This window comes from Protopterus annectens, chromosome 9.part0 (assembly GCF_019279795.1).
Source record: "Protopterus annectens isolate FY-2018-M chromosome 9.part0, PAN1.0, whole genome shotgun sequence".
Lineage (NCBI taxonomy): Eukaryota > Metazoa > Chordata > Ceratodontiformes > Protopteridae > Protopterus > Protopterus annectens.
Window position 1 is genome coordinate 649,422,885 of NC_056743.1, and position 25,751 is coordinate 649,448,635.

General features: G+C 40.3%; 1 protein-coding gene across 1 annotated transcript in view; it reads left to right on the forward strand.

Moving 5' to 3' along the window:
• Window positions 1–25,751, forward strand: part of MSH5 (mutS homolog 5) — a 2,353,005-nt gene that overhangs the window by 1,628,156 nt on the left and 699,098 nt on the right. Inside the window, exon 20 of the mRNA XM_044083236.1 lies at window positions 24,177–24,257. Within this exon, the coding sequence (XP_043939171.1) occupies window positions 24,177–24,257 (81 nt within the window). The remainder of the gene's footprint in view (window positions 1–24,176; window positions 24,258–25,751) is intronic.

The following is a 25,751-nucleotide window of genomic DNA, read 5'->3' on the forward strand; positions in this document are numbered from 1 at the left end:
TTGTTGGAAGGCGATTCGTGTTTGGAAGTGGGTGATATCTTCCTCGCTCTTTCTATTGGGAATGCACATCCCAGGAACAACCAACGTGATAGCCGACAAACTCAGCCGGGCAATCTTAATGCCTCACAAGTGGTCTCTGAAGCAGAAAATAGTGGAACAGATCTTCCACAAATGGGGACAGCCTTGCTGTGATCTTTTCGCCATCTGATCAACTCCAAATTCAAAGGCTACGTTTCCCTTACCCCCGGGGAGTCACCGAGAGGTGCACTTGTTCACGATTGGCCTCTGGGTTTCCTTTATGCTTTTCCCCCCTTTCCTCTCATATCCAAGGCGATTATGAAAGTGGAACTGTTGGGAAGCAAATTGATCCTCATCACTCCTTACTGGCCTCGTCAGATTTGGTTCCCCTTTCTTGGGCCTCATCTACTAGATGATCCGTGGACTCTTTACCCAGTGACAGATCTCTTGACACACATATCAGGCTTTCTTCACCCCAGCCTCCACACCTTCAACTTGACAGCGTGGCTGCTACAATCCATCCCTAGTCAGTCTTCATGATTTTTCACCCGCTGTGACCCACATTCTCAAATCATCACATAAACCCTCCACTAGTAAGTTATACACTAGCAAATGAAGAAGGTTTTCTATCTGGGCTGAAGAAAGGAATATTGACCCTTACACCACATCCATTCCAATGATTTTAGAATTCTTGTCTGAACTTTTCCACCAGGGATCTGCTGCTGCCGCCACAATTAGGGTTCAGTTGGTAGCGATATATAATTTTCATTTGGGTCAACATGAGTCTAACCTGATGTCACAGATTGTGTAAAACTTTCCTTAAAGGTGCTGCTTTGCTGAGACCTTCCTTTTAGGAACCGGTAGCTTCCTGGGATCTAAAGTTCGTCCTGTCCAAAATAACTTATCCACCCTTTGAACATGCTCATTCGTGCCCATTAAAGTTTCTGTCTTGAAAGACTTTGTTTCTAGTGGCCATCACATCTGCTAGACGAGTATGAGAATTGCAAGCACTGTCTATCAAGCCCCCTTATTTGGTTTTCCACAAAGATAGAGTCTCTCTCTCTGCACAAATCCATCTTTTATCCCTAAAGTTTGCTCACATAATACTTTGAACCAAACTATAGAGCTGCCGGTCTTTTTACATAACCATTCCAATGCAGCAGAATACAGATTTCATCAGTTGGATGTTCACAGACAATTACAGTTCTGTCTGCACAGGACTAAGGAATTCAGGAAGTCAGACCAATTGTTTGTATCATTCTCTGACTCCAGATTAGGTCTCCCAGTCTCCAAAGTGACCCTTTTGAATTGGATTTTGAGCTGTCTCTCCATTTATTCTTCCAATGGAAAGCCTTTACCGTTCAAGATTAAGGCTCATTCTACACGATCCCAGTCTACATCTGCAGCCTTCCAAGCGACAATACTTGTGCAGCAGCAACCTGGGCTACCCCTCACACCTTTATTACTCATTACAAATTGGACCTGACCTCTAGGGGTAGATTCTCCTTTGGTTCCATGGTACTTAGGAGTATTTTTCCGTGAGCCACCCAAGAATAAGGTGCTAGGGACACTGTCCCTTATGTAAGAATTAGGGCAAGATAGGACTACAGAACCTAAAGAAGTTATGTACTCTCCATAACGTTCCATATTTGTAGTCTATCTCACCCTTCATTCTTATGAACCCAGCCTCCTACCCCTGTCCTGGAATGATCTGGAGACCGGATAATTTTTCCATAATAGGTGGAGACCTTTCATTATTGTTGTTCTTTCTGGATAGCTTTAGTTCTGTCTTTCTATAGTTTAGCAGCAAACAAGATTTGGGGATTATACTGGTGCACTATGGGATACCTACATAGCTATGAGCCAACTAGAAGACTTTGAGCTTTGTAATAGGCCGAGTTGGAGCCGAGGATTGGCTCCGAACCCATATGCAAGAATGAAGGGGTGAGATGGACTACAAACATGGAATGTTATGGTGAGTACATAACTTCTTTTTTCTCTACAATTAAACTTCAACTGGCAGCAATTTCTAATTTTCACACAGAGAACAGACATTTCTCTGGCTTTGTCCAAACTATGACTATGTAAAGCTTTCATGAAAGGAATTTTTCTTCTAAGGTTTCCAATAAACGATCCCTCACAACCTTGGGATCTGACAATTGTGCTACAAGACCTAATGCAGAAAGCTTTTAAGCTTTCAGCTAAATCTGATCTGAAGTTTCTATAAAAGAAAACTGTTTTCTTGGTAGCCATCACATTTGCAAAGAGAATATCTGAACTCCACTCTTTCTCTCCAAAATCTCCTTACATCATTTTTCATAAGGACAGGCATTCCTTACGGACTAACCCTTCCTTTTTACCTAAAGTGGCCTGTGAGAATAACATTAACCAGTCCATCCATTTACAAGTTTATTTCCAAAATTTTCCAATAAAGGAGAGTACATGTTGCATCTTTTGGATGTGCATAGACAGTTATGTTTTTATTTTCACAGGACAAGACAATTCAGAAAATCAGACCAACTCTTTTTCCTTTTCTGGAAAAAGACTAGGTTATTCAGTATCCAAAGTCACTTTAGCAAAATGGATAACAGACTGTATTTCCTGGATTTATTGTGAGAAAGGTGGTGGTGGTGCTGCCGTAGCATTATCGCCTCAAAGTAAGACGCTGTCCGGTTCGATTCTCAGCTAGAGCGTCTTCTGCGTGGAGACATGCATGAATGGGCGTACCTTCGTTGAAGGTTGTGCGTCAGGCCTGGCAAGCCGGTATGTAAAAATCAACTGCCAATCATTAGCGGACCGGAGTTCCGCTGTGGCGACCCCTAACCGAGAAAAGCCAAAAGATGAAAACAAATTGTGAGAAAGGCATAACATTATCTAGACCTCCCAAGGCTCATTCAACCAGATCCATGGCCACATCATCTGCCTTTTGGTCAGCAACATCTATTGACATTTGTGCTGCAGCTACATGGCCCAGTGCTCATACTTGTGTTACTCATTACAAATTGAATATTATTTCTAGAAACAGAGATGCCTTTGGTTCAGTGGTCCTGCGAAATATCCTTCCATGAGGGCCACCCAAGATCAACGTAGCTGTGGGCTGTCCCATACATTGAGGAAGAATGTAAAGGACAACATCAGATTTAAAAGTTATGTTCTTACCATAACTAGGCATCTTTGTTGTCCATTTTCATTCTTCCTCAACTTCCCTCCCATCCATCCCCATTCAAGTACCTGATAAACGTATTGGACTGTACTGGAACCTACAGTTCCAGATTTGAGCCCTGTCTTTCTATCAAACTATTCCTGTCTCTGTTTTTACAATGGGGCTAGGGCAGCAAACTCGTTCTGAGTCTTTTTGGATGCAATAGAGCATTATGGGAAAAGGGAGGAGCATGAGAGCTGGATCCTAAGTCTGGAATAAGCTGCCTAGTCAGATCTGAACCTGTATGTTGAGGAATAATGAAAATGGACAACACAGATGCCAAGTTATGGTAAGAACATAACTTTTAATTATACTCACTACAACAAAACTATTCCAGGCAGGATCAAGGCCCACGCTACCAGGGCCCTGGCTTCATTTACAGCTTTTTGGAATGGGTTGGATTCTAAAAGTATTTTTGAAGCTGCTACTTAAACTTCTTTATGCATTTTTGCAAGGCACTCTAAGCTTGATTCCTTCTCTACATCCAGATCAAGCTTTGCTAGAAACATTCTCAAGGGGCACCTAGACTCGTCTTCCATCTCCCTAATGTAGTTAGCTAAAGTAATGAACCATTTATGACTAAAGCTATTGCAGCAGTAATCAATATGATGAACATAGCACAGTTGTGTAAGTAAACTTACCATAACAGTAGAAATTTGAATGATCACTGCTGCAGTAGAGGTCTTCCTAGCATTGTCCTTTCAGGGCTCATCCTCCCTCTCTCGGTTGTCAGGAAAGCTCTGAAGGGCTTGGCATCCAAACTTGTGTTTTAGTCATATTAGCTTGAGCTGCCAGTTAGTGCACATGGAAGGCGACCTGAAGCTTTGGAAGGGTATAACCTATATAGCTAAGGTTACTGCAGCAGTGATCTTTTGAACATCTACTATTATGGTAAGTTTACTTACAGAACTGTGCTTTCATTAAGAATGCATTATAGATGCATTTTAGCCATCTTGTTCGCTTCATAGTTAAAGTTGTTAAACGTTCTGCATTTTATCTATTGTTCCACATTATGAGAGATAATGTTCCACTTGGAAATGGAAGGTTGAGAGCTATATGGAGACAAGCTGCAGTAATGAAAAAAGAAATAACTCTCTAAACCAAGGAAGAAATTACTTCTTCAGAAAGTGGTCAAAGTACAATTACATTCAGCACCATCGTTAAAAACACAATACAGCTTAATAGCAAGATTTATTGTGCTTTTACGAGTTATTCATATGTCTTCTCTGCCTGCATCTTTTTGCCTTTGGTTACTAGCATTCCTCTTAATTGTATAGAATTTCACAGAATGTCCAGATATTTCCTCATATTTTATGGTCTTTTACTCATAAAATTTGTTGTTTTCTGGCAAATTGTTGAAGATTGAAGTCACTAAATAATGACAGACATTCGAGTTTAGACTTGAATAATGATATATATAATGGTTCCAGTGTCGTCTTCTCTCAAACAACGTACACACACATCCATCTTCATTCATGCCACTACTGACTCATATACACACACACACACCTTCATGTCTTCATTGAACTTAACTGCACTGCATTTGCTTCATTTAGGAGTGAAATAGTGAGAGCTGTCTGTTGACAGTAATAATTTTTTCCTCCAACAGTTGTAGTTTACACACCTGAGCAAATCTTTGAATCACTCATCTGCAGAAATCTAGAGTTGCTAGAATTTTTGGGAGAGAGCACATGGCTAATTAGCATTAGTCACTCTCCAGGGCTGCTGCGTTAACATGCAAATCTGCGATTGAGACTTCCCTAAACCCTATGTGTTGATGCTTTTCAGTGGTAAGGCAGTCTGAGAATCAGAAAGGCTTACTGCTTGTGGGAAAACAGCCTTGATAAGCCTTGCTGCTCATGACATGTTATTTCTGAATCCCAGGCAGAAACTTTTGAGGGTAATAAGAAGATCCTATTTATTTATTATATTATTTTTTTTTACATCTTTGAATAGTAATCTGTTTTTCATATTACTTCCTAATCATTATATTTTATTTATTTATTTATTTTACATTTGTTGACCAGGATAGTCCATCTGGATACATGTCCATTTTCAGTGGAGGCCCAGGTAGAAAAGCTCCAAAGGTGTACATATGCCATCATTACAATGACATATAGAACACGAGTAATCATAACTTAATACAAATAGAACACATTTGTCAGGCTAGTTAAATTTATGGAAAATATACCACATTTTATAGTACAGTTAAATTTGTACAGTCTAACAATCTTCTAAACTGGCTTAACAAAGATATTTGAATACTACTTACAGACCTAGGATAGGTATACCAGTATGCATTTAGTCAGGATTGGAGCAGGGACATATCCAGTGAGACTTGAAATACTCCTTGAGAGCTATTTTAAACGGAGATAGGGTGGTATCCAGGGGAATGTTAGCAGGAAGGGAATTCCAAATTTTGTCAGCAGAGTTGGCAAACAGGGAGTCACCGGCTGAGTTGTTGGATTTGATGGTTTCCACTAATAGTCTATTAGATGACCGGAGTGATCTGGAGTTTGAGTGGGGATAGATGATGTTTTTCAGGACAGGTGTGTTATCTGGTTGGCTAAGTGCTTTGTGAGCAACAATGAGTTGATTATACTGAATCTGCCTGGGTAGCTCTAGCCATCCGAGATAATTTAGATTTTTACAATGATGTGTTCTATAGGGTAGACCAGTTGCAAATATAGCTATGTTATTATAGCAGCTTGAGAGTTTAAGATCAGATTTATTTAGGTTGGCAAGTAAAGGGGAAGCATAGCAGAGTGTAGAGAGTAGATGGGAGTGGGCAATGGAGGTCCTAGCATATGGGGTAAGGAATGGCTTTATCCTATAAAGTGAGCCCAGTTTTCTGTTAATGGTTTTGGTTGTTTTGTTGACATGGACATCAAACTTAAGATTGCTGTCTATAATAACTCTTAGCAGTTTTGTATGGGCATCTGGAGAGATAATGGTACCGTTATTAGCCTTAATGGAGAGAGATAACGCCGTGGATCTTTGACTGGGGATGAAAAGTAGGAGCTTTGTTTTATTAGGATTTAGAATCAGACAGCGAGCGGCAAGCCAGTTCTCTGCTAGGTTGAAAGTACTCTGAGGTATTGATAGCAGCTCTGTTTGTGAGGTGCCAGTGCAGATCAACATTGAGTCGTCTGCATATTGAATGCAGATGGCTTCAGGGATTACAGTGTGGAGGTCATTGATAAAAATGGAAAACAGAGGTGGTCCCAAGATAGACTCCTGTGGGACACCTAAAGTGTTGGGTAGGAGGTTTGAGAGTTTGTTCTGCCATAAGATGTATTGTTGTCTATTGTGCAGGTAGAATTCAAACCATCAGAGAGAGCGATTACCTAGGGACATTGTTGCCAGGGTGTTGATGAGAAGATGGTGGTTAACCATGTAAAAAGCCTTTGAAAGGTCCAAGAAAAGGGCTGAAGATAGCTTGTTGTTGTTTCTGTTGTAGTTTATTACATTTGAGAAGGTGAGGAGAGCTGTAGTGGTAATATGATATGATCTAAAGCCATGCTGGGAGTTAGCCAGTAGGTTGTTTTGGGTTAGAAAGTACAGGAGTTGTTTATGGATGCATATTTCCATTGTTTTTGCCAGAGGTGATAAGATGGCTATGGGTCTATAATTAGATAACTCAGTAGAGTTACCACCTTTATGGAGGGGTATGACACAATATATTTTCCAGATAGAGGGGACTGAGGCTTCTGATATGGACCGATTAATTAGAATGGAAACAGGGTACGCTATGGTATCAGCAGCTTTTTGCAAATATTCGGCTGGGAGAAGGTCTGCAGCTAGGGTAGTAGATTTTAATTTTTTGAGTAGTGAACGAATGAAAGCTGTAGAGACTGGTTGGAAGCTAAAGGAGGGCTGGGAGTGCTATCCAGTGGGTTAGAGGAGTTGAGGGGTATTTGGCTTGCAAGGGCTTGGATGGTTTCAGTAAAGAAATTATTAAAGGTGTTAGCAACATCCTCTGGTAGTTTATTGGTTATTGGCTGAGGGTGGTGGAGTGGTGGTTTGACCTGAGTGCAGTAATTTGTTTATCCCTGCCCAGAATTTTTATGGGTTATCTTGGTTCCCTTGTTGAAGATGGAGGTAGTTGTTTTCTTTATCTAATAGAATACCTTGTTTTGTATCATTTCTTAGTTGTCTAAATTTGGTTTGATTTATAGGGTCTTTTGTAGCACGCCATGTTGCCCATGCCTCATTTCTGACTATGATTTTTGTTTTAGTTTCTTTAGATAACCACAGGGCAGCTTTTGTTTTTACCCTCATGGAATGAGCGGGAGCATGAGAATCGAGGATGGTGAGCAATTTATTGTTAAAATGGGAGACAACTTCATCTAGGGGCAGGTGTTTTAGGGCAGCCCAGTTGCATGCCTTAAGTTCATCCTGAAACTTGATAGGATTGAAGCTTTTACTATTTCTTATTGTTCTGTAGATGGGCTGCTGTGAGTAATTATATTTGTGTTTGTAGATAAAGGTAAGAAAGTGGTCGCTGAGGTCATCTTGGATGGCCCTCGAAGAATCCATTTGGGGGAGGCTATTGATTACTATCCCAACTAGTATACTATATTTTTGGTTAAGTTTTCCTATCCTGGTTGGGGGGGTATAACCTGTGTGAATCCATACAGGTTTGTGTGGGTGGTAGGAGATTGAGAGGAACAAGTGTTCCAGTCGATGTTAAGGTCTCCTAGTACAATGGTTTCTTGTGGATAGTTACTAGCTAACCACTGGAGGATGTCTTCTAGGGAACTGGTATTATTCCCTAGTGAAATATACACACAGACTATATTTATGCTTTTGTTTTTGTTAATTTGGAGCTTGGTAGGGATTATTTCTGCTTTATTAACCTGGGGTGGTTGATTGGGGTCTAAGATAACATTTAGTGTCAATTTGAAGAGTACAGCTACCCCCCCCCCCCTCCTGGTGGAGCGATCAAGTCTAAGTATATTATACCCAGGTGGTAGTATTTCATTATCTGAGGTTGATGGTTTCAGCCAGATTTCAGTTAAGCATAGAATATCAGGGGAATGGACTTGTAGGAGGGCATGCAGATTGTGTACTTAGTTATTTATGCTACGAATATTTAGTTGGCAGATCATTTATGCTACGAATATTTAGTTGGCAGATCAGGAGGGAGTTGGAGGCCTTATTATTTGATAGTGATATAACTGGGTTAGTTGTAGTGGAAGTTCCCTTGTCTAAGGTGACAGGGCCAGGGTTTGGATGAACATCTCCATCCATTGCTAGGTTATTGTGTATAATTGTTATAACTTTCAGGATTTTGTTTATAAATTTTTGATAGCATTTAGATTTTGAGCTGATGTATCTGAGTTTAATAGGCAGATAGTGTTTTGTGGTTTAGGAGTTGGTAATAGTTGTAACTAGTGGGTATATTATTAGATATATCTGGGCTAGTTTGAGATTTTGGGTGGTGAAATCCTAGGTAGGACTAATTTTCATATAGGGAGAGGAAATATGGAAATAGCATGAAGGATAACAGAGTGATAACAGAGAGAGTAGTGACATTGCTTTGTATGGTGGTATGGTTGGAGGCTATATTGGTGTTATAGGCCTAGGACCCTCAGGATGTTTGTTACTGGGGGAGGGGTGGGGGAGTAGTGTACACAGTACAGTACAGTACTGATTGGTCTGGATAGGAAAAGGTACAGTACTAATTGATCTGGATAGGAAAAGGAGGGGTGGAAATGGGATAAGTTAGGCTGAGTAGGGGATTATTGATTGGCTCAGCTGGAGGGGTAGTGGAATAGTGGCTATAAAGCTAGACACAGTGGGGTAGGTGGGAATTGGGGGCAGGGAGGGGTGCGGAGCAAGCCCGAGTGCAGCAGGGCTTAACCTCACACAAGAAACCTGCAAGTAAGTAATTAATTCTGCTTAGGTTTAACAGGATAGGCTCAGAATGAATGAAAGTACTGTATAAATTGTAAGTCAGGGTTTTCTTTTTACCTTGTTTTACTTACATTTTTTTTATTTAATTTTAGGGAAATCTCTAAGTTTCTTCCAATTTTGTAGATAAAATATGGGAGAAGTGTAGTTTTAGGCTTTGGTACTACAGATGGGGCTAGAGAATAGTGCTATAGACCCAGGTCAACAAATGTAAAATGCACAGATATTATTCAGATGAATAATAACCTTAGCAGGGCTTTTAGCCAGTTGGCAGCATAGAACAGGTTTTCTGAGTAATTCAGTAGGGCAGCGTCCTTCTGTAGTTAAGCCTTGTAGGACTGCTTGTTTAGGGGGATGGTTCCTGGTGGGAAAGATAGTTTAAATTTAATTAGCACAGGTTTAGGGCTCAAACAGTAACACTACGTGCAGGGAAACAAAGCAATTACATCCACAATAAAACTATTTTCCCTGTATTATTCTGTTTAGATATAGAATATCTGTTTCCCTGATGTACCTACTGTATTACATAACAGATGCAGGTACTAGAGTCTTCAGTTATACTTAAGTAGGAGAGCCTCTAGTCTGTTAATTTTAATGTGTGTTTTTACTGTTATAAGTTAAGTCCCTCTGATCAGCAAGCCTGACAATCAGTATGCTGTAGCTTCTAAAATACAAAGACCACAGCTTTTGGCCGTCCGTAGCATTTTAAACATACTGAGCAGGTTCTCTATGTAATAACATAACACTTAGTGATTATAATAGTTGAAAAGCCACTAAAACATTAAAATGTAGCTTCTAAATCACAGACCAATGTGTTTGGCCGTCCGTAGCTTAAGGAATGTAATCAACAAGTTCAGTAAGGTTTTAACATTCAAAGGGAGGTTGTACTAGCTTATCAGCCGCTAATTCACTATTCTGTTGCAACAGATTCAATATTACTATGTTGCAATCTCAGTAGACTCTAGGCAACATTCATTAGCAATTATGTATCCATACTAGCTTAATACAGTAAAACAGCTCACCATAGCTATAGAGCTGAACGACAATAACACTTAAGCGTTCTATTACGCTTTATGCATTTCTGTTTGACAAAAAGACAGTAGTAGCATAAAACTTGTAGAAATGCTAAAATTCATTAGGGTAAATATGCACATACAGCTTAAAACATTAGGCACATATACCACAAGGGTGAGGGCTGCCGACTGGGTCTAGGAGCACTGACTTTTAAAAAATGGCGGGATCAGAGGTGTATTTCAAACCTTGCTTACGTAGTTGTGCAGGGGGAGGGGATCCCAGGTATGATAGGCTTGCAGGGCTTAACCTCACGCAAGAAACCTGCACATAAGTAATTCATTCTGCTTAGGTTTAACATGATAGGCTCTGAATGAATAAAAGTGCTATATAAACTGTAAGTCAGGGGGTTTCTTTTTACCTTGTTTTACTTACAATTTTTTTTTTTATTTTGGGGAAATCTCTTTAATTTTCTTTCAATTTTGTAGAATATGTGACTGTGCTATCAAATGCTCCCTTATTTTGCAAAAATACAAAACTTTCATATTTACAGCAAATTGTGTGTTTTTTTACTTACTAGTAAGATGTTTTTATTTAGTTAAATAGAGAATCAGGAGAGAATCCCTACCTCTGTAGCAGTATTTGACTTATTTTGCTACTACTGTATTCAGTCCAGACAAGAATTCATATTTTACACTGGTATGCCCATCTACACTTTAATATGTTTTACTGTTTTATTTTATGTTACGAGACACAGGAATGTTTTGTATCATATTTATAGTAGTGGACTAGTATCTGCATATATTTTATTTTTTTTTTACTTTTAGTAGGCTGCCTGTGTACTGATACTTTTCTTTACATATCTTTTTGCCTATCACAAACACAAATCTCTGTGGGAAATTCAGGCTTAAAGAACAAAAGAACATGTACAACAGTGCAGATATGTGTAGGTAAATCTTATGACACTTACATAAGTACATAAAATCACAAAACATGCACTGGTCCCTTATGGGGAGGAAACACCAGCCAATAGAACTTCAGACTGGGTATGTATAGTAGTTAAAGTCCAGTTTTGTGATTTACTGTTACACTTGCCTCTTTTCACAGATTTACTGTTGAGCGGTAAGTATTATACTCAAATGTGCATTCCTTAAAGTTTTCCTGTCACCTGTTAAAATTGTCCTCAGTCAAGGTCTGCATCTTTCTACAACTGGTGAAAACAGTCTAGGTCAGTGGTGCACAGCCTTTTTGTGGGGAGGGGCACTACACGAATTCTTAATGCATCCGCGGGCCACCTCAGAACATAGTAAGTCATTACGAGTTAACAATAGATACAGGTGACTGGCATTTTTACTTAAGACAGCAGTCGTGAAATTGCCCGTTTTCTACATCAACTTTGCTCTTAACTTTATTCTGGCTTGCACCCATGACTTACTGCAAACTCTTGCAGAAAGTTACTACTGTTTACAGACTACAAGTTATAAACAACAAAGAATAGTTACTTCCACGGCTAAAACTGGAGGTGTGCACAACTGCAGTCAATTAGGTAAGTAAGCACATGCTGGAAAGTTTGCGTGACTGGAGCAAGGCATAGCATTTTTTCACTTTTTTGAAAAAAATTTTGTTTACTCTTTGGAGGCCAGATGGCATTGCATTGTGGGCCTGATTTGGCCCCCGGGCCGGACATTATACACCACTGCTCTAGGCAATGTCCTTCCCCTAGTCAACATATGATTTGCTAAAAATCTGAGGCCACCCAAAAGTCATTCTCTGTGGCAGTGGAAAATGTCTTTCAACATCCAACCATTTGCTTCTTTGGCTGCTACAGCTGCTTCCTTCTGACATGTTGGCATCTATTAATCAAATTTGATCTCCCCACTAGAATTACTTTTCTTTAATATCATAGGAAGTTACTAAGCTATTGCCCTCAAGGCCCTTACAAGCCTAGCCAAGAATTTAGCCCATGTTCTAACAAGTCAGCAACATATGCCACTGTCCAACAGGTAGACAGGTGGAATCCCAGGGGTGTATTTTCTGTTCCCCATCCAGTTATCCAAGTGGCACTTAAAAAGGGTTAATGAGGTACTCTGCTTTACTTGAACAAGGGAGTCATCTCTGGGACACAAATCTGTCCCGCCAGCAAGACCTATTGATGTCACAGACCAGGTTGTGATTGCCCATGCGGGTTACTCGAGTGGAGGTTGACTTGCAGATATGCGGCAGTTCCATCAGGGTGGGTTCTGAGATTGCTTTGTATGCCAGATGGATGTCTCCTCTGAGGAGTCTGTAGGAGACTGAGTAGAGGGACAGGGCTTTTAGCCTATCTGTGTAGGATAGATGTTTGAGGCCTTGGATTCTCCGGGTGAGGAACCTCTGTGGTCTCTCCAGCTGCCGCATGTGCTTTGTGAGGTACATGCCAAAAGGGACATTGTACTCAATAATGGGTCTTATAAGGGGAGAATACAGGGATGTTATGACCACCTTGTCCCTGGATGAGATACCCTTACTAAGGAGGTGGTCCATGTAGAAAGCTTTCCGTACAGCGGAGGCAATATGGTGGTTAAAAGTCAGTTTGCTATCAACCTGGGTGCCCGAATCCCTCATGACTGATTCCATGCTTAGGACCTTATTGTCAATGTGATAATTTGTGGGGAATGTCACTTTCCCCAAAAGGAATGATGATGCATTTTTTTTGGCATTCAGTTTGAGGCCCTGATTCTGGCACCAGTCATTTGTTTGGGTGAGAACCTCTTGAAGGATGTCCACACCACTAGGGGAATTAATAACAGCACCCAACTTGCAGTCATCTGCAAACCTGGCCAGTCATAGCCCACTAAATTTGCCCTTCACCTTTGAGAAGTATATCCCAAACAGCAGAGGCCCCAAGACCGATCCCTAGGGTACACCGCTTGTTACGGGTCTAATACTTGAGGTGGCTTCCCCTATTTTGACTAGGTGGGTTAAATCAGTGAGCCAGTTTGCTACCCATCTAATAACATATGGATTGATGCCAAGTTGAGAGAGTTGAGTGCTGGGAAAGTTCATTCTCAAGGCTCTTGAATGGCGAATAGTATTGAAGGCTTTGGGCAGGTCAAGGTAGGTGGTGTGTACCATCTTCCACTTGTCTATGGCCTTGGTGACTGTCTCAAACAAGTTGACCACATTAAAAAGGCATGACCTCACCTTGACAAAACCAAACTGTGTGGGATCAAGTGTTTGGAGGTTGCCACTGCCCTTGTTAACGAGGTCCATGATAATCTACTCCATGGCCTTGCATATCTGGCTAGTTAGGCTGATGGGTCTATAATTTCCTGTATTGGTAGATGCTCCACCCTTTGTGCAAAGGGATGACAGTAGCTGTCCTCCATTCGACTGGAATGAAGTTAGTACTTAGGCTTTGGTTGAATAGGGTGCCTATTAATTCTGCAAGTTCCTGCCTGAGTTCATGTAGGATGCATCCTGAGATGTTATCGGGTCCCATGGAGGCTGTATATTTTGCCTTTGAGAAGGCGGCGATGAGTTGCCCCTAGAGATAGGGGGACGGGGGCAGGTACTGGGGATGTCCTATTTTATTGATGGGGGAGACAGAGGAGTGAAGTTTTTACTAAACCTGTCTGTCAGCAGGTTGGCTATATCTACAACATTTGTGTATGTGGTGTCCTTGACCACCAGTTCTGAGCAGATCTGGCTGCTTCCCCATGATGGCTTCCTCATTGCTGGTGTATACTAGTGGGTCCTTCGCTTACTACTAGGATAAGCACTGACTATCTTTTTTGGCCTCAGCTTCTTGTTGTTGTCGTCTCAAGTACTGAAGTCTTGAACATGGTACATTCAGACAGCATGTTCTTGACATCCCCTGATAAGTTTAGAAATGTGGGAAAGTATTGCCTTTCACAGTCTTACTTGTAAAATAAAATGATTATATGTCAAACTGTCTCACTCTCCACCTGACCCAATTTAGCTTTACTTGGTGTTCATTTGAGAGCTCAGCATCCATCTTGACTTGCTTGTCCACAACATATGTTTTCATATTTGATAACACAACTACAAAGTCATTCAGTAATATTTGGCCAAAGGTGTTCTGTTAACAATTAATGGGCACCATCTTGTTTGAACAAAGCATTTAGCACAGAATGTCCCTGACTATCACAGAAGTTTATTAGCTCTTCATCTCTGAGTTTCAGATGATGCAAGCTGTTCTTCCCAAACATATTCCTGTAAGGTATCTCTTACCATTCGCCATCAGAATATTGCAGTTTCCCAATAGAGTTGTGTTATCACTAGGCAGTAACTTGTCAAGAATTGTTTCCACAGATTCCAGGAAGGATACATACTCAAAACAGATGTTAGCTGCAAATGTGCAAATATGTAGTCAGAAAAACTACAGTCCAAGCTAAAAAGGTTGGATGGAGATGTCGACATTGCAGTTCACCAAAATTGCAGTAAGTTTCTTTTGAGAGTATATGGTAGGTAGGCATCATTTTGAGTTAGATTATGTGGCAAAGTCTAATCCAATTTATATAGTAGACAATCTGGAGGATAGATCAAGAAGAAGGGAGTGTAATAAAAGTATGCAAACTTACTCTTTAAATGAGCAGCTTAAATGATCTCTTATGGGGAAGAACCCCAGCATTTTAGAATTTGTAATTGGGAAAGAGGACATTGGATGATAAGTAAACTATTTTGTAATTTACTGTTATACTTGTGTCTTTTCAGAGATTTGTTTTTGAGGTATTTACATTATACTCAAATATACAATCCTCAGTGTTTCTGTCACCTGTTAAAACTGTCTCCCGTCAAGGTCTTGATCTTTTCACCCTTGGTGAGAACAGTCTGGGCAATGTCCTTCCACCATTCAGCATATAATTTGCTAAAATTCTGAGGTCACACAGAACTTGCTGTCTGTGGCAGTTCACAGTTCAGTGCTGTCATCCTTAGACATTCTGGCTGTCTTTATCCATTTTAATTGCTACAATTAGTGATACATTTTAATATCCCATACCAACTTTTTTTGTTTAGAAACAAATCTGATGTATTTTCTATTCATTCATCAACAGATGGATTTCTGATCTGACCTCAGCTGCTTTTGCTAGACTTTAGGATCCTTAGCTCAGGCTTCTTCCCTTACCCATAATTCTCTCCTGCCCCTAACATTACCCCATATTTTGTTAGCTGCTAGTTTAGGACAGATGTAATTCATTTGCTCAGGCACCTCAGCTAAGTTTTTTTCAATATTTAGTCTATGGTTTCCTCTTTCTTTCTTATATTACCTTCATGTTTTTTCTATAGCAATACCTCCCCCTTGTATTTTCTGGCGGTAGCATTGTTACCTCACAGCAAGAGGTTCTCCCGTTCGATTCTCGGCTTGGGAGTGCCTTCTGTGTGGAGTCTGCATGTCCTCCCCTCGGTTGGGTAGCGTTTGAAAGACATGCGTGTGTAAATGGGCGTGCCTTCATTGAAGGTTGGGTGTCGAGCTGGCACCTCAGCATTTCGTAAAAATCTACTGCCAATCATTAGCGGACCGGAGTTCCACTGTGGTGACCCCTTACCGGGAAAAAGCCGAAAGACAAACAACAACCACCAAAAAAAAAAGAGAAAAAATCTAAATGTTAATCTCTTTCTCACTCTTTTTCATGCCCCTGGCATTTCTAGTACTTGCTTTTGCAAGTGATTTTTGCCTAGTAATTTCTTATTACCATTGTTGGTATTATAGTCCTGTACTTAAGATCCTTCCCTATCATTGTTGGTAGCCCTGTCCTTTTCTATACTTCTATATCCTTTTTCTGGTAATTTTGCGTACAGGTTCAGTTATGTCTGACAAACCCTCTAGTTTAAAAAAAAAAAATGTGTGGCTTGCAGCCACAAAATGCCTGGCTCAGATACACACATTAAAAGTATGTACTGTTTGGCAGCTGCCCACCTTAAAGACGACATCTCAATTTGCATGCCATTTTTATAATGGGATGTAGTTGAGTGCTGGGAAAGTTCATTCTCAAGGCTCTTATTCCTGGAGAATGTTCAAAATCTCCTTCTAATTCTGGAGTATCCCTAACCAGGAGGAAAGCTGTGGGTAAGCATAATGAGACAAGAGTGAAAAACCTAAAGAGAAAAGTAAAGAGATGAGGAAGCGGTCCCCTGACTGTTCTCCTTTTTTGGTTTTGTCTTTGGCTCCATCTGCCAAACTTTCAACATCCTTGGATCTGACAGCCTCTTTGGATCTGACTCCTCTGTCATCCAGGACTTGCCTGAGCCGAGATTTTCTCTGGAGTCAGTCACTCCTAAAATGCACTCCACAATTCTACGAGAGAGAGACAGACAAATATCCTCTAGCCCTTCAACTACATCTTCCTCCTTAAGATCTACCAGACATCTCTCAGAAGCTGATGTGGATAGAATGATGAGGAAGTTCCTTCGGACCGAAATCCATTTGGAAGTTCTCCTGTCTTGTCTCCCATTGGACCTGTGAACTTTGGACCTTCCCCTTTGTATTCTACTCCAATCTGACCTCCGGCTTTGGGGCCTTTGGATCCTAGATTTCCTGGGCTGTCCATGTCAGATCCAAAGTTATGGTTTTGTTGACTTCAGCATCTTCTCTGATCCATCCAGTTCTAACTTCCTGAGAGCCAGAAGTATCCCAGAGCCATAACTTTGGCACCTACTGTGGTGGCAAGGTTTCAGCTCCAAAGCTGTCAGAGCCATCCATTCCTGTCGTGGCTCTGGATAGTTCATCTCCTGCCTTGATCTTGGAGTGTAGTCAAGTAGGTGCCTTGTTCATTGTCAGGCAGTTTTGACTCCTGCCAGGGTGTCCCTGTGTTCTCTATCAGCTTTTGCTTTCAAGGTAGTGGAGAGAGCATTCTGCAGGGCTGGAAACCAGATATCTTTTTCTTTTGGCTACACCCATCTGGGTGCTTTGGCCCTGATCCTACTCAGTCTGTTCCATTAGAACAGCCATTACTTAAAGGCATTGAAACAGTTCTTGTTCAGGACAACCCGTGGTCTTCCAAGTCCTCATTGGAACATTCCCCCAAGAGAGCTCCTTGGAAGCATAAATGCAAGAGGAGCCACATCGATTCCCCTATGGAGTCATTGACAGAAGACAGGGATTTTGATCAAGAAGAGAGGTCCCCAGATGACCACATAAGAACATCTCATTCGGGGAGCTCCTCAAATGTCTGAAACAAAAAGGAGGTTGGGCTTCTGAAGCACCTGCTCAAGAGGAATCCATTTTTCTTGCCTCTTTCAAAGCCAGCTCAGCTACTTCCTGGATAGTTCCCCCTTGGCTGAAGAGATGGGGTGGATCTCATCTCTCACTAGGCATGGAAGAAACTGGACATCGAGAAACCCGTTCCTCGAAAACATGACAAATACCTTGTAGCCCCTAAAGACCATACTTATTGGAGCAAGGGCCCAGCAGTGAATGCTGTGGTAGTAGTGGCAGCCACCAAAAAATAGCTTGCCAAAGTGAACTTGTCTGTCCTTCCCTCTAACAGGGAGTCTAGGGCCTTTGACAGATTTGGGAATCAAGTACATGCTTTTGCAACCTTTGCCCTGAAGTCACTGAAATATTTGGCACACATTGATAGATTCCAGACTTGACAAAGGAGCTCTCCAAGCCCTCTCTAGGTCTATGTCTGCAAAGGACAAAAGGACTTTGGATTTGCAACTGGCCACTCTTCAAGCCCTCTGGAATGCCTCCATGTGTCTGATTTCTAATGCAATGGAGGGTGTTTTGATAGCTGCAGGTACAGACATTACACTTAGGGGGCATGCCTGGATGCATCTCTGGGATTTTGCAGAGCCGTTTAAGACATTTATCAGTGCCCCTTTTCATGGCTCGACTCTTTTGTGCCCTGAGGTAAAGGACACGTTTTACAGAAGGGAGCAGGATGGGAAAATCTTTCTGCAATGGGTATCCGTTTTGAGAGGGTCATTAGTAAATATATACTCAATATATTAGATTCATGTGTGGGACATAACTCAGCATGGATTTACCCAGGGCAGATCTTGTAAGACAAATTTATTGCCATTATACTAGCCATTATGGGAAGCATTGGACATTGGGTTATCTGTGGATGTTAACTATTTTGATATGGCTAAAGCATCTGACATTATCCCTCATGACAAATTAATATTCCAACTGTTACAACTCAGTCTGAATCATTATGTGATAAGGTGGGGTAAGAACTGGTTATGTTTTAAAACTAGTAAAGTTCACTTGGGGTAGAATGTATCCACTCTAAACACAATTTCTTCTGGAGTACCTGTGGTCTCTGACATAGGGTCAGTTTTATTTGGACTTTTTATGATACCATTTCCTATGCCTCAAGGGATTTAAATTAGTAACTGTGCTGATGAATCTAAGATAGGGTCAGTTGTTACTACATCCAAGGATTACAGTCAGGGGCGCTTGGATGAATTGTATACGTGGTCATCTGTTAATACTATGGAATTTAATATAAAAAAATTGGATTCTTCATTTTGGTAATAACTTCTATCTTTATACACCGAATAACATCAACTTTGGATGTAGTGAGTAAAGTTAAGGATTTAGAAATAAAAGTTGATCATGATTTTAATTTTACGTTTTATGAATAGTATTAGAAGAAGCTATGTAGAGATTAGCAATATTTTGAGAATGTTTGCAAGTAGGCATTGGGAAATTTTGGTCCCACTATTTATAACCATAATAAGACCTGTAATAGAATATGCTGGGAATGTTTATATGCTCAATTTATTACAGATTGAAAGACTGGGAAGGACACAGAGATTTTATACCTGACATAAAAGGTTTAGACATATGAAGGAGAGACTTGGGAACATTTCTTTATTCTCAATAAGATAGATTATTTATGGGTGATTTAATCTTTATGTATATGTGTCTTAAATCTGAAAGCTTGGGAGTAAGTGTGGGTATAATTAAAAACTTTGGGCCACTGGAGCCTTACCTCAGCATTTTTTCTGGATTTTTGTTTGCTTTTAGTGTGTTTGCAGAGGTATTTTGGTTGCTATTGGGCATTTTTTACATAGTATAATTAAAAACTTGTCATCAGAAAGGAACTAGAAATAGCAATTACTTGTTGGCAGTCAAATATAAAAGTGGAGTTTTGGGTAATTCTTTTTACTTTAGAGCATGTATGCTGGTGGAATTCTCTCTCTCATAGAATTAGAAGAATGCATACAATTTGATTATTTAAAATGGCATTACATGAGTATCTGGGTGATAGTTTATGATACAAGATGGAATGGAGGCAAGGCTCTTGAATGTCTATTAGGTGTGGAGTCTGAAGAACAGAACATTAAATGTTGAACATTGGTTTCAAAAGTCCAAAGGGTTTTCCCAGTATACTTCTGAAGAGAGATCTCTATGAGGCGGGTCTACCTGAGATGGTCGACAAGCCATTTGATCGACTTTCATTTGGTCGACAGGCAGATTTGCCCCCCTCCCCAATGTTGTGCGACCCTGGAGTTGATATATATAGTTAGGGGAGTGTGGGGGGCACAGCCCCCCACATTGGGGGGTGTGGAGGGTGAAGCCCCCCACATAAAACTGCTTGTCGACCAAATGAACTGTTGACCAAATGAGTGTCGATCATATGACCTGTCGACCATGTGATAGGGATCCCTATGAGGCAAAGGGGGATACTGTAATAGCAGACATCACTCTCATGACTGAGGAGGCCTGCTGAAACAAAGTTTCTAGGGTTCTTTCTCTGATAGGTCTTATCTGTTGGGAGGCTCACTTATCTCTGCACCCAAAAGCCTGGACATCCATTACCAAAGGTGTCTGGGTGTGGACAGTTGTAACTAGAGGTTATCACATCCCCCTTATCTCCTCACCTCTGTCAGGAAAGAAACTTCCCAATATACCACCTTCTCAAAGAAAGACAGCTGCACTAGAAATAGAAAAGCTGCCGAGAAAGCAAGTCATCCAAGTCATCCAAGAGGTCCCTCCCGGCCAGTAAGTATTTGGAACATGTTATTTTTGATGCCAAAAAGAATGGGGAATTCAGTTAAGTCTTGAACCTCAGCTAGCTGAACCAGTATGTCAAAAATTCTAAGTTCCAAATGGTCACAGTACTGTCTGTCCTAGCACTTCTGAGAGCGAATGGACTTTCTCAGTAAATCTCCAGGATGCAATCTACCACATCAAAATGGACAGGCTAACCAGAAGATTCCTCTTTTTGCAGCTGTGAGGCAGTCATTTTCAGTTCAGAGCCTTGCCCTTTGGCTTCACCATAGCCCCAGGGTGTTCAAATGCAAGGCAATGTTTGCAGCTCATCTCAGACTGCAAGGGTTTCTTGTGTTCCCTTATCTAGGTGAACTCAGTCACAGGCAATAGCTCAAGGATGTTCCTTTGTTTTTACCCCCACCCAAGGCTACAGTGACCATGGATGCTTCTCACTTGGGGTAGGGGGCATGACATGGGGAAAATGGTCCAAGGTACATGGTCCCAAAAAGAGGCCAATAGTCACATCATCATCTTAAAGATTAGGACAGTCGTCCTAGTATTGCAGGCCTTTCAGGATGCCCTTCCTCTAGGGGCAATCCCTGTCCAGACAGACAGCATTACAATAGTCTGGGTACATCAACAAACAAGAGAGGGGGGTATGTTCATACCTATTTTGTTGAGAAACAATGAAGGTTTGGCAATGGGCAATGTATTCCAATCATTTTAGGATAACAATGTACATAATGGGGAAGTCCAACATTTTATTTATTATTTTATTTATTTAACATTTGTTTGCCAGGATAGTCCGACTAGACAAGTGTCTGTTTTCAGCAGAGTCCTGGGGAGAAAAACTCCATAAGTTTACAGAGAGAAGAAAAATTTACAAAAGAGACATTACAGAGTAGTAGCATACAGATTGTAGACTTTACAGCCATTAGTATACAATAAGAGGATATTCCCCATTTTGGTTGAAAAATACAAGTGTACAAAATATAAAGCGAGAGTAGATAACCTGGTAGAGCATTGCAAGATATTTCATACACACACACACACACACACACACACACGGGGATGAGGCTTCAAGGGCTCAATTACAGTTGCATAGATGGTTGGTGAAGAGGTATGTTTTAAGTAAGCTTTTGAAGGAGGGGTGTGGAGTTTTGTAGTCTGAGGTCAGGGCGAAGGTTGTTCTATATTTTTGCTATTTCATGGGCAAATAGTGAATAGTTTTAGTGGGCAGATTGAGCAGAAAACTCTTCTACTGCCTTATTGAGTGGTCTGTCAGTCCACCAGTGGTGTCATGAGTATTTTGCTACTGGGTCCAGCTGTGCTTTTTGTGATTTTTTTGCTTCTCTCGCCAACTCAAAATATATCAGTTTTTTTACCGTAATTCCTCCAGAAAGGGAGTCACCAAGAGACAGTTTAGGTTACGACTGGCCCTCTGGTCTCCCATACACTTAGCCACCTACCCCTCTGCTTCCCAAATTCCTGCAATAATATCTCAGTAGAAGGCCACAGTCAACTTCATTGCCCATTTCTTGTCTCGACAAGCGTGGTTCCTCTTCCTTTGGCCTTATCTGGTACACCCCTCAAGGGTACTGGACCAGAATATAGATCTCTTGTCTCAGCCCTGCAATATGCCTCATCCAGACATTCAGGCCCTGAAACTAACCACTTGGTTTTGTCCACTTACTGTGATTGCTAGTTAGTCCAGACTTTCTTCTGAAGTAGTTCACATCCATAGCTGATCTCAAATGTGTTCCACCAGGAAAATATACAAAGGTTGATGAAAAAGATTCTCTATTTGGGCTTCTGAGAGAAGATTGGATCCTTTTTTCGGCACCCATTCCTGCAGTGTTGGAATTTCTCATTTCCTTTTTTCACAGTGGGGCCAGTAATTTCACTATAAGTTCAGCTAATAGCCATTTCTAATTTCTGTGTGGGTAAACAGTGTGCCTCTCTAGCTTATTTCCAATTGTGCAAAGCATTCTTGAGGGGGTACCTGCCTCCTTCAACCTCCCATTAAGGATACACTGTCCCTTGAGACCTCACTATTTTGCTACAGTGCCCCCTTTGAAGCTGTTGCCCAAGTTGATTTGAAATTTCTGTCTTGGAAGATGGTGTTCTTGGTAGCCATTGCTTTTGCCAGACGAGTATCTGAAATTCAAGCTTTCTGTTGCCAACATCCATACTCTGTTTTCACAAAGATAGAGTCTGTCTATGAAACACCACTTCCTTCTTACCTAAAGTAGCTGTAGAAACATCCCTCATTCAAAGCATTCACCTACCAGCATTTTTCCCAAATTTTTCTAATAAAGATGAATATGTTTTACACTTGTTAGATGTACTTGGTCAGCTATGCTTCTATCTTATTTGAACCAAATCATTTAAAAAAATCAGATCAACTGTCTATTTTCTTCTTGAAAGCTAGAATGAGGCAAGATGTTTCTAAGGTCACCTTAGCCAGATAGTTAAATACTTGCATGTCACAAGCTTACCAAGATAAAGGTCTAACTCTGCCAAAATTACACAGAGCACATTCCACAAGGTCAGTCTCTGCCTCTTCGGCCTTCTTTTCTGAAGCCTGAGTTGATGACATTTGGGCTGCTACTACATGGTCTCAGATTAATATGTTTATTTCTCACTAGAAACTGGATCTGATCTCCAGAGATGGTGCTGCCTTTGGTTCTGCCATCCTCTGGAATATCCTTCCATGATACCACTTGGGTGAAGTAGCTGGAATCTGTGTCCCATTCATTGAGGAATGGATGGAAGAGACAACACCAGATATGAAAGTTATGTACTCCTCTTGTAATGTATAGAATCGAATTGTTTTAGCTAAATAATAATGTTACTATATTTAATATATTGATTGGATTCATATTATAATTTTCTCGTCTTTCCAACATGGTGGACAGAGAAACTTTTGAAATGAATGAACTGGACTTTATGGTCAGTTCCATGCATTACCATTTGAATTATTTAACAATTCAACAACATTAATAGATCTGTAATGTTTACATTCTTTCTCAACTCCCCTCCTTTCTTCCACCTTCCATTTCATGGAGATTTTTTTTTCCATATTTCAGACATCTGGTGTGAATCTATAACCAACATTATTTGTAAATCACAGGAAAAACAACTAGCGATTCAAACCTCAGCCAAGGAAATCACTATTACTTGCCAAAAAGTCCAAAGTTCTATGCCACCTTTTGGCATAGAACTTTGGACTTTTTGGCAAGTAATAGTGATTTCCTTGGCTGAGGTTTGGATCGCTAGTTGTTTTTCTGTGATTTACAAATAATTTTGGATGTTACTGGCGATTCATTTACACTAACTGAGACCTAGAGGAACTGTTCATTATATAACCAACATTGTCAGACATGTTTTTCTTACTCTTTCAACTCCAGAGCTGAATTTCTCTATAAGTTGCTGCTCTTTGCCTCACCTGTAGTGTTATGTGTCTGTATGTGTGTGTGTCTATATATACGTGTGTGTATGTATATATATTTATGTAATTTGTATATCTATAAATATATATATGTGTGTGTATGTGTATATATATAAATATATATATATATATATATATATATATATATATATATATATATATATATATATATATACACACACACACACACACACACACACACACACACCATTGCTTTCCAGGGAACTGTAGGGAAACGATCTGAGGGAATTTTGGGGACAGGAGGGGATTATGGATAAGGGGAGAAGCTTGAATTATGGATACTAAAACCTACTGAAAGCAGCTGAAGTTGGATCTGAGGTTGGATTTGAAACCCAGTTGTTGAGAAAGGAAGGAAACAGAATACAGATATATGGTGAGAGCCGCCTTTTAAACTAAGTGATCTACAGAAATTAAGACTTCACTAAAACACACTATTTTAAAACATTGTCAGTAATATGCATTTTTCTTTGGTACGGTATTTCATTTAAGTGGGAGATTTCCTGTTTTGCTAAAACATACTACATTATTTAGATTAATTCTTCTTGTAATATATAGAATCAAGTTGTTTTAGCTAAATAATAATGTTACTGTATTTAATATATTGATAGATTGGATTCCTGTTATCATTTCCTCGTCTTCCCGACATGGTGGACAGAGAATCTTTTGAAATGAATGGACTAGACTTTATGGTGAGTTCCATGTATTGCCGTTTGAATTATTTTCTTTTCTTAGTTTTCAGTATACTGAAGTCCGTTATGTAAGGAAGTGGTTAAATTTAGTAATGCTAGAGCTAGAAAGGCTAGCCACTGTCTGTGGCCTGGCAAAGTTATGAATTACTGTGAATTTGTACCCTAGTAAAAAAGTAAAACAGAGACACAGCAGATATAGATGATTCTGTTTACTTGGAAGGTTTGAATAACTTAAATGCTGGTTAATAAGTCAGTCTTGCTATACAATGGTAAAATCAAAATAAGACTCTACACTAAAAATGCATGTTCCTTTTTCCCAGTTGGATCTTCAGATAATACAAAGATTAAGGTTTAAGGAATTAATTTTGACCACGTTTAACGCCAAGAAGCATATCTTCAGGTCATATAATACAACTGCAGCTGTCTTATTTCTCACAATAATATTGCTATCTCATTTTACAGTGTTTATAGCATTTTCATTATATTCACTAATGAACAAGAGTTTCGTCATACTTAAACACTGATTTTTCTCCCTGGATAATTTTTGCCATCTGTTTTTTTTTTGTGTTGATTACATTAACTATCAGCTGGTTTGATCATTTCCCCCTTCATAATGTCCATTCTCTTTTGTCCATGCTAACCTCCCCAGAATAGCGGCTGTCCAACATACCATTGCTGGGGAAGGATCTCACGGTGGAGACAAAAAGGACATGATGGTGATGCTCAGCTGCCAGCATAATGCTTCAAGATGGGCTTTTAGGTAGCCTTTGTCCCTCCCCTAGCATGTTGATGTCACAGAAGTGGTTAATTTGAATAGGTTATGAGGAATGGTTTGGGGATGTGCCCACCGGGGTCTAAGACAAGTTGTACTCCCAACCTTCCCATATGCCAAGCTCAGCTATCTTTCAAACTCTGGCTTCCACCACAGCTCATCTATTGATGCTTTTCCACATTGTCAAATGCCCAATTCTGTAATCTAATTCAAGTCACTTGAGTTGTAATGCCACCAGTGCAGCATAGCTCTGAATAAATGAACAAGACATGGTGGTCCCTATTTTTTTTTTAATTTCTCCAAGTCTTTTGGGTTTCTAATACCATGATGGGGAATAGACCTTATTTCTAAGTCAAAGTTCATGAAATAAATATTGTTTCAATCTTTGATGTTAGCCAGAAGTACTCTTCACAGTACCTGCAACGTGCCCAGTAATGACTCCTCCTGCAATTTATATGAAGTTACATGTATCGGTAACATATCTATGTGTGATTGTAAATTCTTTTTTCTAAGATCCGTTGCTCCTACTACTTTTGGAACTGTCTGGGTATCCTCCTTTCCCATTGCCCTAATTTCTGCCTGCATATCCTTGTATTTTGTCTGCATATCCTGGTGTTTTATGACTGTCTCTCTCTGGACATAAGACACTGTAATTTCTGGGTGTAGCAATTTCACTGATCAATGCTACGTTTGTCTTCTTTTCATGGACAACTGTATCTGGT